Source organism: Ahaetulla prasina, chromosome 13, assembly GCF_028640845.1.
Source record: "Ahaetulla prasina isolate Xishuangbanna chromosome 13, ASM2864084v1, whole genome shotgun sequence".
NCBI classification, from domain to species: Eukaryota; Metazoa; Chordata; class Lepidosauria; order Squamata; family Colubridae; genus Ahaetulla; species Ahaetulla prasina.
Window position 1 is genome coordinate 23,020,455 of NC_080551.1, and position 15,809 is coordinate 23,036,263.

The 15,809-nt window shown below is 43.2% G+C and overlaps 2 protein-coding genes across 4 annotated transcripts; both read left to right on the top strand.

Moving 5' to 3' along the window:
* The first annotated feature begins 149 nt into the window (after positions 1-149).
* Positions 150-5,605, top strand: HYKK (hydroxylysine kinase). The gene is made up of 5 exons (XM_058156184.1): positions 150-451; positions 1,032-1,408; positions 2,181-2,323; positions 2,950-3,133; positions 4,525-5,605. The coding sequence occupies exons 2-5, from the start codon at positions 1,039-1,041 to the stop codon at positions 4,971-4,973; spliced, it is 1,146 nt and encodes a 381-aa protein (XP_058012167.1). The 5' UTR covers positions 150-451; positions 1,032-1,038; the 3' UTR covers positions 4,974-5,605.
* Positions 5,606-6,400: 795 nt separating this feature from the next.
* PSMA4 (proteasome 20S subunit alpha 4) lies at positions 6,401-15,587 on the top strand. Of its 3 annotated transcripts, none has more exons than XM_058156661.1 (9): positions 6,401-6,485; positions 9,193-9,217; positions 9,817-9,859; positions 10,363-10,525; positions 11,507-11,584; positions 12,339-12,427; positions 13,301-13,431; positions 14,189-14,312; positions 15,250-15,587. In XM_058156661.1, exons 2-9 carry the CDS (start codon positions 9,215-9,217, stop codon positions 15,402-15,404), a joined length of 786 nt encoding a protein of 261 aa, XP_058012644.1. In that variant the 5' UTR covers positions 6,401-6,485; positions 9,193-9,214; the 3' UTR covers positions 15,405-15,587. The 3 variants fall into 3 exon arrangements, with proteins under 3 accessions (XP_058012644.1, XP_058012647.1, XP_058012646.1); XM_058156663.1 differs by lacking the exon at positions 6,401-6,485 and adding an exon at positions 6,524-6,576; XM_058156664.1 differs by lacking the exon at positions 10,363-10,525 and having other exon boundaries at positions 6,425-6,485.
* Positions 15,588-15,809: the final 222 nt, after the last annotated feature.

Here is a 15,809-nt window from a genome sequence, read left to right on the forward strand (position 1 = left end):
TAATAAAAATCGTAACTCTGGCATCAGAAATAACAGAGAAATACAATTACCGACCTTGGAATCAGAAAAAAAAAAAGGAAGTGGGAAGTTTACAGCCAATTGGAAGCCTCCTTACAGACGGTCCCAGGCGACGCCAAACCAACTTCTAAGCCCTCCTCTCATTGGACGGCAGCCGATGCCAACGCGTGCTGTGGTTTTGCAGGGTTGCAGGTCGGATTTTTTGCAATCCGTGAATGCAACTGAATTTATTTAGGATTATTTTATTCCTGGCTCTGTACGCCCGGCTGCTGTACTGCTCCACCTGGCAAGAAAATATCGCATTCTGCTTTCAGTTAAGTTGCGCGCACACGTGAAAAAACATTTCGGGAGGTCCCTGCGGACTTTGGCAAAGGAACCACCTTTTCCTCGCACAACTGGCTTACGGTGGAGTTTAAACACCTATATTGCCCAGGTAAGACATCAGATTTGAACTTCAAACAGAAATTCTGCCTTCCAAGGGCAGATTATTTGTTTTGTCTTCCAACAGACCTTTAAATAGATGGATATAATAGAGACATGATAGATAGATAGATAGATAGATAGATAGATAGATAGATAGATAGATAGATAGATAGATAGATAGATAGATAGATAGATAGATAGATAGATAGATAGATAGATAGATTTGTGATAGACAGACAGACAGATAGATATAGGTAGATGACAGAGATGATGATGATAGATAGATAGATAGATAGATAGATAGATAGATAGATAGATAGATAGATAGATAGATAGATAGATAGATAATATGACTTGCCTCTCTTAATAAAGGACTAGTGAAGGAGCATATTTGCATAGCTTGTGTATTTGGAATAACAAATAGCAAACAACCCTGATTCCAATCAGCGTATTTCTCAACCTTGGTGCCTTTCTGATGGGTGGACTTCAACTCCCAGAATTCTCCAGACCCCAACTTTGGACTTTGGGTTTGCAATTTTGCAGTTGGCAGCTACTGATAAGTACCCAGCTGTTCTCTTGGTCCTTTTTAGATGCACCATGTCTTCTGGAGACCAGCTACCGGCGCTGCCAGCGGAGCAGCAGCAGGGTCGCCCCCTGATTAAACCAACATTCACCGAAAAGCAAGCCGCTGAACTGGTCCGAAGGATATTTGGACTGGAAGTCTGCCAGCTTAGACCGCTGCCCAGCTACGACGATCAGAATTTTCACGTGAGCACCACTTCGTTCCCAGGGAAAGGAGAAAGCGCTGGGGACTTTGTCCTCAAAATTATAAACGCTGAAGATAGCCAGAATTCAGATCTGGTCGAAGTTCAGACCCAGGTCATGATGTTTCTGTACGGCGAGGGTTTTCCGGTAGCCATGCCCCGTCTCACGCAGGATGGCAAGGTGTTGTTTTTGGAAACAGTAGGTGAGGAAGCCGAATATACAGTATTGTTGGTATTCAAATTCTGCCTTTTGTCTATGGAGATTCTCACTCACCTGGTGTTGTGTCTGTGCCCCCCGAGCCAGGCCTCCTGCCAGAAAGTGACTTGGAAAGTGAGGGGGAAGGGCCGTCAGGACTTACCCCGGGAGCACTGGCTTCCCTGGCTCAGCTCCAGGAGCCAGAGGCGGGCCAGGTGGAGGAGATAATGAGGCCTCCGTCCCCTGACTCATTCCCCCCCCCAGGACACACCTCCAGACCCAGCTGATGGCAATCAGGCCTGGCTGGGCCCTAGATTTCGTAGGCAGGAGAGGCGGGAACAACAGAAACATGGGCGGGGCAGGCCTAGGAAGTGCTGAGTCACGGAGCCACACCCCACAGGATATAAAGGCAGCCAGAGCTGCTGTGGCTCTGTTGGGTTTTTTTTTACTTTTAAAAGCATTTTTTCTTCGGCCAAAAAAATGCTTTTAAAAGTAAAAAAAAAGCCTCTGATGATCATGCGGCTCAGCTGGGATCGTAAGAGCCTTTTAAAAGCATTTTTTCTACAACCTCTTGCAACCATAACGGACCGGCTCCATTATGGTCCTCACTCCAGGGCTGCCTGAATAGGGTTGTGTAATATTCCATGTGTGCTTTTGAATGGTAAATATCTACCAAGAAGTTTATTCCATACTTGACTTTTTCTGATAAGAGAATGCATCTCAGTTGGGCAATAGCTGTGAAGCGACGAGTGATTTAAGGTTTCTTTTTATCTCTTAAGATACTGGATCCTCCACCCAGAGGTTTGTGGTGAGGTTGTTGAGCTACTTGCCTGGAAAAACTGTAGCCACCCTCCCTGTGACTCCGCCAATTCTCTACGACATTGGACAGACGGCAGCCAAGCTCGATAAAACGCTGGCAGAGGTGAAGTTGTATGATGGGGCTTTACAGAAGGAAAGAAATGGGAATTTATTTCCGTGTTAGGCTATTGGTAGAATTTGAACCCAGGTTTGACTTTACAGCTTTATATAGAGAAGGCGTATGGGAAATTGAATCCATAAAGCTTCCTGTGGTAATCACACTTTATATTAGGGGTGTCCAAAATTGGCCACTTTAAGACCTGTGGACTTCAACTTCCAGAATTCCCAGTCCAACATGGCTGGCTGGGGAATTCTGGGAGCTGAAGTCCACTGGTCTTAAAATGGCCAACGTTAGACACCCCTGCAATGTGTGTGTGTGTGTGTGTGTGTGTGTGTGTATTTATTTATTTATTTCAATTGAGTATTCAATAATTACAACAGTCTAGCCAGCTAAATAAACAATAGAGAACCCAGGATATTTGGGCTTCATTAATATTGCCTTGGTAAAATGCTTATAATCTGGGATTTATCAGTAGAATTCAGGAACAAGAATATCCAGACTAATTGCTGCATTAGAACAATAAAACTCTGCAGTTTTAAACCCTCTGGAATGATGTTATCAGTCCAAAGATATGTCCATTATCCTTGCAAAAAATGATTTATTTATTGTGTTTTCTTCTCACTTCAAAGAAATTCCAGCATCCGTTGATAAAAAGCTTGCACAGGGGTGAATTTATCTGGAATCTGACAAATGTTCCTCTTCTAAAAAAATACCTGTATGCTCTTGGCAAGAGTGAATATCTGGACGCAGTGAAACAGGTGATTGAGCAGTTCCAAGTTAACGTCATTCCAAAACTGAGCTCTTTTCGATCCTGTAAGTATTTCTTTATTCGATTATGATAAGTTGAGCTTTTGCTTTTCCTATATTCATGGCAAGCTGGAGGAACAACCTGCTGCTATTTTAATAGTTGTGAGGCTTTCTTTCTTTCTTTCTTTTTCTCTTTCTTTCTTTCTTTCTTCCTTCCTCCTTCCCTCCCTCCCTTCCTTCTCTCCTTTCCTTCTTTATTTAATTTATTTATTTGCCACCCATGTTAACCACAAGGTGACTCTGGGCAGCTGGCAATTTAAAAACAATACAACAATATTTATACAATAAGAGCAAACACTATAAAAATACAAATTATCAGCTATAAATAAAACTTAAAAGTTTGGCATCTGTTATTAATCTATCAACCACCTCCAGCATGTTATTTCCCCATTGTAAGATGGGCAGCTGTGCCAATTAGATGGGAGGATAGTTAGATATAGAAACAGAGACATGACTGACTGGTTAAGCAGAGATGATGAAGGAAGGTAGGTAGGTAGAAAAATAGATAGATAGATAGATAGATAGATAGATAGATAGATAGATAGATAGATAGATAGATAGATAGATAGATAGATAGATAGATAATGGTAGGTAGATATGGTAGGTAGATACAGTAGATAGACAGAAGAGATAACTTCTCAAGCAAGGCTGTTCCACTATCAAGTGGCTCTCCCTTTCCAGAAGATGCTCCCAAAGCTGAATTAAATTAAATTAAATCTCTTTGAGGGAGATGGGCGGTTAAGAAATACGAACTATAAATAAATAAATCTGCTTCTCTGCCATTTTTTCAATGACTGATTGTAGCCTTAACCATCAGAATAGGTGAGAAAAGATCCATTTCTCACTTAAGCCCTCTCTAACTTATTTTATTTATTTATTTATTTAATCACATTTTTATACCGCCCTATCTCCCGAGGGACTCAGGGCGGTTTACAGCCTGATAAAAACACAAATATAAATACAAGATAAAACACTAATTAAGAAACTTATTGAATAAGGCCGAATTTAAAATTATAATTAAAATAATAAAACCTCGTTAAAAACTAAATTTAAAATTAAAATTCTAGTCCAATCCTGCGCAGGTAAATAGATGTATCTTAAGCTCGCGGCGAAAGGTTCGAAGATCAGGAAGTTGACGGAGTCCTGGGGGAAGTTCATTCCAGAGGGTGGGAGCCCCCACAGAGAAGGCCCTTCCCCTGGGTGTCGCCAGTCGGCACTGCCTGGCGGACGGCACCCTAAGGAGTCCCTCCCTGTGAGAGTGTACGGGTCGGTGGGAGGCAATCGGTGGCAGCAGACGGTCCCGTAGGTAACTTGTTTTGTGACACGAGAAAAGCACCGCCATCTGTAAAGTTCACGACCTATGTAGCCTCGAGTGACCTTCTCTGTCCTCCGTTTAGGCATCAATCACGGGGACTTCAACGACCACAATATTCTAGTTGATGTGGTTTCCACATCCCCTCCAAATCCACAGTACAGAATCTCCGGGATTTTGGACTTCAGCGACATGAGTTACGGCTACTACGTGTTTGAAGTCGCCATCGCCATCATGTACATGATGATCGAAAGCAAAGACCCTCTCTCGGTGGGTGGCCACATCCTGGCTGGCTTTGAAAGCGTGGTTCCTTTGACCCCAGAAGAGCGAAGTGCCCTGTTTCTCCTGGTGTGCGGGAGGTATGCCCAGTCGCTGGTGGTTGCCGCTCACACCACCCTTCTGCACCCCGAGAACGAAGAGTATTTAATGATCACAGCCAAAACGGGGTGGAAGCATTTGATGATGCTGGTCGAGATGGGCCAAGAGACAGTTGAACAAATCTGGTTTCAGACAGCAGAAGCCTATCGAAAATGATCCACCACCATCTCTGAGAACACCGTTACAGATATTAGTCAAGGTGGAATTAGGGGAAGTCGGCACAAAATGTAAAAAAAAACAAAAAAAAAACCACAACTTGGAAAGTTTATGTTGCTACTGAAGAATTGTTTTCGGGCCCAATCCAGTTATATGTGTAAAATACGGTTTGGTTTTATTTTGGCACTTAAGCCAGAAGAGAGAAAGAAAATATCAAAACGGTCTGTTTTTGCATTCAGTTGTTCAGCTGGGAGGATTGGCAGCAACAACTAATCTTCCTACAGACCGGAAACTTGTTGATAATCTTCATTAGCACATTCCGCACTTTTTTTTTGAATAAAGCGATGCTTCTTCGTAGTTTTTGTCAGAGGTTGGTGTGAAATCCTCTCAGTTTTCGCCTCTGTCTGGTGTGTAGAGAATCCATACAAAATGGTTGTAAATCTTCTCCTGAACCTTCAGTAAGGTGGTTTTATTAAACTTTGTACATCTCTGCATAGCACGAAAAGCCTCATGTGCCTTATAACATTTGACATCGATTTTAAAAATGGGAAATCCAAGACTAATTAATAGGCTACGTTGTGAAACTTTATTTCCACCTTAATCTATCTCCTCCTTTGGAAAACTCCACCACAACAGAGTATAATGCCCGGAGCGTTAGAAACCCTACTGAGGCTCAGTTCCTCTACCAGTCCTACAATAAAGACCAAATTGCTGCTGGATTTCAATAATATATATATATATAGATAAGACCTGTTGCAAAGTACAGCCTGGGGTATTTACATATTTGCTTTTAAAAGACAAAACACATCATTTTTTTCCCTTATGTACACACGGTTTTGAGTCCCGAATGTGAAAGAGTATGATTGTTTAATTGTTAGTCTGACAAAATACATCTTTATTTGAGCTCCTTTGCTCGCCAGGCAAATTTCCTTGGACGTACAGAACATGGTTTGCCATCTCTTCTCTCAAGATGCTCGTTCCCAGTCTAACCTATGCTTTGGATCAGGGGTCTCCAACCTTGGTCCCTTTAAGACTTGTGGACTTCAACTCCCAGAGTCCCTCAGCCAGCAAAGCTGGCTGAGGAACTCTGGGAGTTGAAGTCCACAAGTCTTAAAGGGACCAAGGTTGGAGACCCTTGCTCTGGATTACCTGGTGGTCTCCCATCCAAGTCCTACCCTACTTATCCTTTCAAAGATTTATTATCCTTAAGTTTATATAAATTACAAATTCCATTTCGATGCTAAGAGCTGCTCTCTGCTGAAAAAAGGAAGCATCCTTTATTTATATACGCCCAACCCGTTTGAATTCCCCAGCGTTTGAGCAGACCGCCCACAGCAAACATGGCGCTCGGGGCCACGCTCCGGAATTCCGGCTCGAAAAGGACCCCCGTCTAGGATTGGAAATCTCTATAGTACCGCCTCACGCCCGGCCGGCTCCCTGAGCGGGTCGGGAGTGCGCAGGCGCGAGGCGACCATTTTGGAAGGCGGCGGAGGTGGTGACGGGCCGAGCGAGGTGGGTGTCTCTCTTCGAGGGGAGCCGGACGCCGCCGGGTCGGAGCCCCTCACGGGGCAGGGTGGTGGGACCGGGGCGGCCCCGGGTGCCGGTGGGTGTTCCTCTGCCGGATGTCTCCCCGGGACTGTCGCCTTTCTCCCGGCCCCGGCTGGGAGGATGACTGTGCAGCTCCGGGAAGGGAATAGGGAGAAATGGCTCTCATCGGATTGATTGATTGATTGGTTGGATTGATTGATTGGCAGGCAGGCAGGCGTATTGATAGGTAGACAAGAGGGGAGGGGGCGTGCGTAGGTAAGAAGATCGATAGGCACCGTAATGGGGAGGCGGGCCGGTGGACAGGTAGGTAGTAGGTGATTGGACAGCTGGGTGATGGACGGGCAGGCAGACCAATGGAGCTATTCCACCAAAAGTGTATAGGAATTACAGGGGCTGGATGGGTGAGTTAGGTGGGTGGATGGGTAAGCAGGTAGGAAGATGGCTGGAGTGGTGGCCGAAAGGAAAAGGAAGGAAAGAGGGAGGGAGATGGGAAGGAAGGAATAATGGGTGGGTGGGTGGAGGGTTAGGGTGGGTAAATATTTAGGTAGGTAAGTAGATGGATAGTTGGGGGATGGATGGTGGGTAGGTAGGTAGGGAAATGGTGAGTAGGTGGGTGGGTGGATGGTTGGGATGGGGGAGGGAGGGTGGGCGAGGGGTAGGTTAGGTGGATAGTTAGGGAGATGGATGGATGGTGGATAGGTAGATGGAGGGAGGGTGGACAATTGGGAGACAAATGGAGGGTTGGAGTATGGGTAGGTAGGTGGATAGGTAGATGGAGGAGGGTCGATAGGCTGGATAATTGGGGATAGATGGATGGAGTGTGGGTGGGTAGATAGGTAAGTAGATGGATAGTTGGGGGATGGATGGTGTGTAGGTAGATAGGAAATGGTGAATAGGTGGGTGGGTGGATGGTTGGGATGGGGGAGGGAGGGTGGGTGGGTGAGGGGGGAGGTTAGGTGGATAGTTAGGGAGACGGATGGATGGTGGATAGGTAGATAGGTAGATGGAGGGAGGGTGGATAGTTGGGGGATTGATGGAGGGATGGAATGTGGGTGGGTAGGTAAGTAGGTGGATAGCTAGATAGGTAGGTGGAGGGAGGGAGGTGGATAATTGGGGATAAATGGAGGGATGGAGTGTGGGTAGGTAGGTGGATAGGTAGACGGAGGAGGGTCGATAGGTTGGATAATTGGGGATAGATGGAAGGATGGAGTGTGGGTGGGTAGGTACGGAAGTAGGTGGATAGTTGGGGTGATGGATGGTGGGTAAGTAGATAGGGAAATGGTGAATATTTGGGGGGATGGTTAGGGGGATGGGGGGAGGGGATGGGGGAGGGGGTAGGTTAGGTGGATAGTTAGGGAGACGGATAGTAGGTAGGTAGATAAGTAGATGGAGGGAAGGTGGATAGTGGGGGATAGATGGAGGGATGGAGTGTGGGTGGTTAGGTAGATAGGTAAGTAGGTAAATGGAGGATGGATAGTGGGGGAGGGATGGAGTGTGGGTAGGTAGGTGGATAGGTAGACAGAGGGAGGGTCGATAGGTTGGTGGATAATTGGGGCATAGATGGAGGGATGGAGTGTGGGTGGGTAAGTGACTAGGTGGATAGCTAGATAGGTAGATGGAGGGAGGGTGGATGGTGGGGGATGGAGGGATGGAGTGTGGGTGGGTAGGTGGATAGGTAGGTGGATAGGGAGACAGGTGGATTGTAGGTAAGTAGGCAGGTACGTGGGTGGCTAGTTAGGTGGATGGATGGATGGATGCAATAGTGTAGTAGATGGGTGGTAGGTGGGTAGATGCATGGATGGATAGATAAGTAGAAAGGAAAGTAGACGGGTAAAATTCTAGCATGTATAGAATCCTTGGCTCACTAATACATATGAATTTAAATTTCAGTTAAGCTCTGCTTTTTTGTGTCCCCATACACCTTGGAGTCAAATCTCGACTTCTGATAACGCCCTGGAGAAATCCATGCACTTTTCTTGACCACCTTTTCAAAAGCGGTTTGCTCTTGCCTCCTCCTTCCCTCTCCATCTATCTAAGAGAGAAGGGACAGCCCATGGTTATCTTCGTACCTAAGACAGGACTAGAACTCACGGTCTCCTGGTTTCTAGCCTGGTGCTACTAAAGAGCAGGCTCTTTGTACCAAGAATATTCTGTCTTCTGAAGGCAAAACCCGATTGCTTTCTATCCTGATATGTGGGATATCCTGGAGGAGTCTAGTTGAATACATGGGAAATTGGGTGAGGTTTTGTGTCTAAAGCAGGACTTGAACTCATGGTTACCCGGTTTTAGCCCAATGCTCCAGTCACTTTTTATCAAAGGCCCGGTCTCATCCTGTGTTCCTAACCATTTGCTGATGATTGCAACACTCCCCAAAACATTGAGAAACTGCTTCTAGTTTTGCTTTCACAATCCACAACTTCAGCGAGTTAGATGACAATGGAAACTTTTAAACAAAATGAAGTATCTTTTATAGAACCTAGTTAAGTAGCACTTGTGGGCAAAGGAATCTTTGCTTTTCTAATATGATTCTTTTAACTTCCTTTCTTCCAGAGAGCAGCTTTTCTTACTATCTCAGCATAGTTATATTGGAAATTAGGAATGTTTTGATTTTGACATTTGTCAAATTTCTAATCCGTGCATAATTGGATTTTTTTCTCTCTCTCTTTTACAGCGTAGTCTAACCCAGAAGCACCATGGTGAGTTTCTGCGTCCCAGTTTCAAAACTTAGGTTATGTAGATCATAAATGTTAGGTTGAAAGTATCAGAGCAGCTATGCAGTCTTATCCATTCGTTCTCAGAAATCCAGTTTATAATGAAATTATTAAACATGTACCCCTGCCCCTTTTATAACAGTTCCACCTGCCTAGAGCAGTGTTCCACAACCTTGCAACTTGAAGATGTATGGACTTCCAGCTCCCAGAATTCCCCTGCCTTGAGAATAGGATTCCATACATCGTATTGCCAAGAATAATTGTCCTTCCCTTTTTCAGGGAAAAAGTAAACTCTTCTGTGCTTCTCAGTCACTTTGGGGGTCCCAATAAGTATTTATTCATCCATTAAATTTATATGCTGCCCATCTCCCTATAAGACGACTCTGACCAGCCTATTCAAATTTGGGCTAATTTCATAGGGAGTGCAGTGGTGTAGAGTCATATCTGACAGAGGTTTGATGGCTGCCTTGAATCATTATTCCAAAGGTGCTCCTTACTGTCCCAGGGATCGGCAGCGTTAAGATCACCCTTTTTTTGTCATTGAGTGCTTTATTTAGTAACAAAATGAAACTTTTTCCTTGCAGTCTCGAAGATATGATTCTCGAACGACCATCTTTTCTCCTGAAGGTAATTAATTAATTAAATACCATTTGTCTAAAGTAGTGTAGGGTTTCCTGCCTAAGCAGGGGGTAGGACTAGAAGACCTCCAAGGTCCCTTCCAAATTTGTTATTCTGTAATTCTACGTGACAAAAAGAGACAAGCAGCGAGAACCAGATAGCCATGTAATCAGAGATATTCTAAATTGAATTCCAGCTCTGTGATCTCACGTCTAGTAGCAAACGTTGGGTTCTTCATTACCAAAGCAATAAATATTGCATTATTATTATTGCAATATTATTTTGCATTGACATTGCTTTTCAAAAGGAGAGTTGTGAACGTATAATTTCATTCCATTTTTTTCAGTTGAAAGAGCTAGGTCAGGGGTTTGCAAGCTTGGCTCTTTTAAGACTTGTGGACTTCAACTCCCAAAGTTCCTCAGCCAGCAAAGCTTCAGTATCCCAATACTGCAGTGAGAGGTGGTGACCTCAGATTTGACCCCTTAACACCGCTCTTCGTGGTCTTCTCCTAGGTCGTCTGTATCAAGTTGAATATGCAATGGAAGCCATAGGACATGCTGGGACCTGCTTGGGAATCCTTGCCAACAATGGAGTACTATTAGCAGCAGAAAGACGGAACATCCACAAGCTTTTGGATGAAGTCTTTTTTTCAGAGAAAATATATAAACTCAACGAGTGAGTGAGATTCTGGAGGATTTTTTTATTTTTATCTGCACACTTCACAGACGCTCTCATCGAAGTCGCATTCTTGGATTTCTGCTGGAACTTGAGATCATTAGAAATGTTCAGGGAATGGTTTCTTCAGATAGAAGAGAATATTTGTTGCTCGGGTGTGAGCTGTGGGGTCCTTGGTGATCTCTGAGCTTGGTGGTTTTCTTGCAGACATTTCACGACCCACCTAGGTAACAACATCAGTGCTGAAAGAGAGTGTGATTTGTGGAGGAGGAGGAGAGGAGGAGGAGGAAGGACAACTGTGGGGTCCTTGGTGATCTCTGAGCTTGGTGGTTTTCTTGCAGACATTTCACGACCCACCTAGGTAACAACATCAGTGCTGAAAGAGAGTGTGATTTGTGGAGGAGGAGGAGAGGAGGAGGAGGAAGGACAACTGTGGGGTCCTTATTGCTCTGTAATTCTCTTCTTGTAGATGTTTCATTACCAAACTAAGTAACATCAGTGATGTTAGCACCGATGATGTTACCTAGTTTGGTAATGAAACCTCTGCAAGGAGACCACCAAGCTCACAGACCACCAGGGACCCCACAGTATTTTTCAGGCCAAGACCCACATTGAGGCTGAAAGTACGGAGCCCTTGACTTAAAATAACTCCAGTTTTATCTTTGTGTTGTATATGTAATGGAATATTTACAGTTGCATGGAGTTAATAAGATTCCATTTCTTTCATTTACTGTTTCTAACCTTGGCAATTTAAAAATGTGTGGACTTCAACTCCCAGAATTCCCCCAGCCAGCCTTTCCCCAATGTCATGCCTGCCAGATGTGTTGGCTTGCAAGTCTCATCGTTCCACCAACCTCACCACTGGCATGTGTCATCTATTGCTGTAAATGCCTTTGATAGTCGGCATGGCGGGCAAAAACTGATGGTTGCAGAATAGACCACAAAGCTCCTGGTCTCACTCAGATCGCTTATATGTTTCAGAGATATGGCCTGCAGCGTGGCTGGCATAACTTCGGACGCCAACGTGCTCACCAACGAACTGCGGTTGATTGCACAAAGGTACGAGGGCGGCCTCATTTTCTCAGCTGGTGACAAGCCACAAATGTATTTGGAAGCTTAAGGTTCATCTGGATGGCAAAACAAGCTTGAATTATTATTGTATTAAAGGCTCAAAGCCATTAGGAGGAAGCTACTTGCTTTAAGTATTTTTAAGTTAATGTGTTACAACATTCAAGGTGGGGGAATGTATTCAAAATCGTGCAGGTGTTTCTAAGGCTCTCCAGCGCCTTCCATGTTAAGTGTCCACCAAAACTCAGAAATTCAGAGTACTGCCTTCCCAAAGAGCAGTTAAAAAGAGAAAATCCAGATTATTATTTGAAGGAAAGGGGAGTTGGATTGGCGTCTCAGAATTTCATCTGCCACAAAGAAGAGGGAGTCAAGCTATTTTCTAAAGCACCTGAAGGCAGGACAAGAAGCAATGGGTGGAAACTCATCAAGGAGAGAAGCAACTTAGAACTAAGGAGAAATTTCCTGACAGTTAGAACAATTAATCAGTGGAAGGACTTGCCTCCAGAAGTTGTGGATGCTCCAACACTGGAAGTTTTTAAGAAGATCTTGGATAACCATTTGTCTGAAGTGGTGTAAGGTTTCCTGCCTAAGCAGGGGGTTGGACTAGAAGACCTCCAAGGTCCCTTCCAACTCTGTTATTCTAAAATAAAATATCCAATCTCTCAAAGTCCTCCAGAAAGTTTTTTTTTTCCCCTTAGTTATAGCTTCTGCATCCTTGGCATATTTCTGTATTTTCGTGTTTCAGATATCTGTTGCAGTATCAGGAGCCAATTCCTTGCGAGCAGCTAGTAACAGCCCTGTGTGATATCAAACAAGCCTATACGCAGTTCGGAGGTAACTTTTGAAATTTGTCAGATGAAGTTAAGTGTGACAGAAATGTCTGGCCCATGGAAGAAACACCTGTAATATTCTTGTGGTGTGTTGATGGATGCTTTATTGACTCCAGAAAGCTAACAAGGTATGACAGCTCCATGAAATGAAAACGCTCCAGGGAACCGATTTCATTTCCTTTAGGTCTGCCACAAAAGTCTGCTTGGAGGTTTAAAAAAAATACAGCTTATTTTTTAAGTTTTGGTGTTTTTTTTTTAATAAATTGATTTACAGATTTGTGTATAGTCAATCTATAAATAAATAAACCGCCCTCATCATCATCCGTGCAGGTAGTTCTCAACTTACGGCCATAATTGAGCTCAAAATTTCTGTTAAAGAAAGTTGCTAAGTGAGTTTTGCTCCATTTTATGACCTTTCTTGCCACATTTGTTAAGTGAATCACAGCGGCTGTTAAATTAGTAACACAGTCATTAAATGAATCCGGCTTCCCCCTTGACTCCGTTTGTCAGACGATCACAAAAGGTGATCACACCTTTTGTGATCGTTCACTGCAACCGGGACACTACAACCGTCATAAGTCCATGCCAGTTGCCAAGCATCCAATTTTGATCATGTGACTGTGGGGATGCTGCAACGGTCATAAAGTCGCTTTTTTTCAGTGCCGTTGTAACTTAGAACCATCACTAGACAGACTGTTGTAAGTCACAAACTACCTGCGCTATAATTTTAGACTTGGAAAGAATGCGTTAGATTTTACCTCACAGAGCAGTAATGCAGAGTACTTCGTTAAGTCTTCCTTCTTGGCAAGCGTCCATGGTTTTCCCTTGGTGAATTGCATTGCTTAATTTAAATCACTCGTGTCCTTATCCTTAACAGGAAAACGTCCTTTTGGTGTTTCGCTGCTTTACATTGGCTGGGATAAACATTATGGTTTCCAGTTGTACCAGAGCGATCCAAGTGGGAATTACGGCGGTTGGAAAGCTACCTGCATTGGAAACAACAGTGCCGTAAGTTTGTTTGTTTACCCGTGTTTTATTTATTTATTTACCTATCAAATTTTGAAACCTCCCATCACCCACAAAGGGATTTTATCGCCTAGGTTGTTCGTGTTTTCTCCTGCATGTTTGAAAGCTTGGAGAATTCTTGGAAAAGGCATTCTACAGAAATAAACTTTGAACTTAGCGGGGTAGAAAAATAATCCTGCGGAAGGGAAAAACCCTTATTATCTGCAAAGGAGCCTTGGAAAATATTCAGAGACTTCAATTAGTAAAAAACACAGCAGCCAAGAATATTAAGGGCAGGGATTTGGAGATCTGTAGATCCAGATTGTTTAACAGGCTGGATTTGGGCAGGATTCAGGCATTTTTCACCTACGCATGTCTTCCAAAGAGAAGTCCGTTAACTTTGGATATGAAACAAAGCCAACATTCTTTCACTGAGCCCTCGGTAATTTCTAAATGGAGTTTAATATTGCTGTGGCTTGCTCTACAGAATTCTTTTCTCTTTCTATATTCTTATGTTGGTTTTATTTTTAAAGGATCCTGGTGGATAAGTAAGTGATTTATGGTCATTTTGATGAATGGAAGTATTGTACGTGTAGTTTGGGCTAACAGGCTTTCCTACTTGAATGTAATTTTAGGATTGTAAGTTGCCCCCAGAGTCCCTTGGCTAAAACGGGCAGTTTTAAAAATTGAATGAATGAACAAACAAACGAATGAATGAATCAGCAAGAATCAACTGTAGTGCTTTTCTGTTCTTTAACAGGCAGCTGTGTCAATGCTCAAACAAGATTACAAAGAGGGAGAAATGACTTTGCAATCCGCACTTGCTTTAGCTATCAAAGTCCTGAACAAAACTATGGATGTTAGTAAACTCTCAGCAGAGAAAGGTAAGACTTGGACGTGATAGGAGATCTTGGATATGAGTTTTGATTTCCTTAGGTAAAGGTAAAGGTTCCCCCATACATGTGTGCTAGTTGTTTCCGGCTCTAGGAGCGGTGCTCATCTCCATTTCAAAGCTGAAGAGCCAGCGCTGTCTGAAGATGTCTCTGTGGTCATGTGGCAAGCATGACTCAATGCCGAAGGCGCATGGAACGCTGTTACCTTCCCATCAAATGTGGTCCCTATTTTTCTACTTGCATTTTTTATGTGCTTTCAAACTGCTAGGTTGGCAGAAGCTGAGACAAGTAATGGGAGCTCACTCAGTTACACGGCGCTAGGGATTCGAGCTGCTGAACTGCCGACCTGATTGATAAGCTCCATGTCTTAGCCACTGAGCCACCAAGTGCTATTCCAGTTGTTAGAGTGTTCCTAGTTCCTGGTTTATTGTACTTACTTATTTAAAAGCCTGTTGAATTTTAGGATGGTGTAGTTAAAACAGTCCTGTCACCCCAAGTCTTTGGTAATTAGGGGTTTTAGATTTTGAGGTGTTGATTGTGTATTTTAATCAGCTCTTGACTTTAATAGATAATTGCATTGTTTTATAAGAACAATAATAATTTTAAGTAATATATTGCTCTATAAAGCTCTTGAAATCTTCAAATGGGACATGGTAGAAAAGTTTGCAATAAATCTGCTGCGCTGTATCACCTCTCGTAATGCCAAAAATGGTTTTCTGCAATATTCTGGGTGCTGTGAAAAATTGCTTTAAAATGTCAGTTAGAAAACTAGTAGAAGAAATAAGTTTAATAAGTTCTCTGAGGCCCACTTGGTTGTTACATTTTTTGATGCAGTCAGACCTAATTCAGACATTAAAGTTCCTTCCTTCTTCCTTTCTTTCCTTCCTTTCTTCCTTACCATTTTCTTTTTCATCTCTTTTTGTTTCAGTTGAAATTGCAACCCTGACGCGAGAGAATGGAAAGACGATAATAAGAGTTTTGAAGCAAAAAGAAGTGGAAGTATTGATAAAGAAACACGAAGAAGAAGAAGCCAAAGCAGAGCGTGAAAAGAAAGAAAAAGAGCAGAAAGAAAAAGATAAATGAATCAAGTACCTTGAAGAAGGAGCTGTTTCCATAAACTGGCCCAATTTTTGAAGGGCTGTTTATTGAATCCGTTCCTTTATATCACTGAAAACACATCACCTCTTTCCTCAGTGAACAGAAATCTCTTTGCCATTGTATCTTTCTTTTATATTACATAATAAAGTGAACAGTGTTGTCACAGTACGAAGTAAGACCAAGTCTAGTTACTTCTTCCTCGCCCTCCCTCTGCATTTTCTTTGGGATTTTCTCTTGCTGAAAACATAGGATGCTGCAGCATACCAGACCTTGCTGATAGAAACATTTTCACATTTTCTTTTATCTCATCGTATTAAATTTGGGGTACTGAGTGAAAATGAGGACTTACACTTCGAAATGTGCATAGCGTCTTAAGGAGTTTTCGATCAT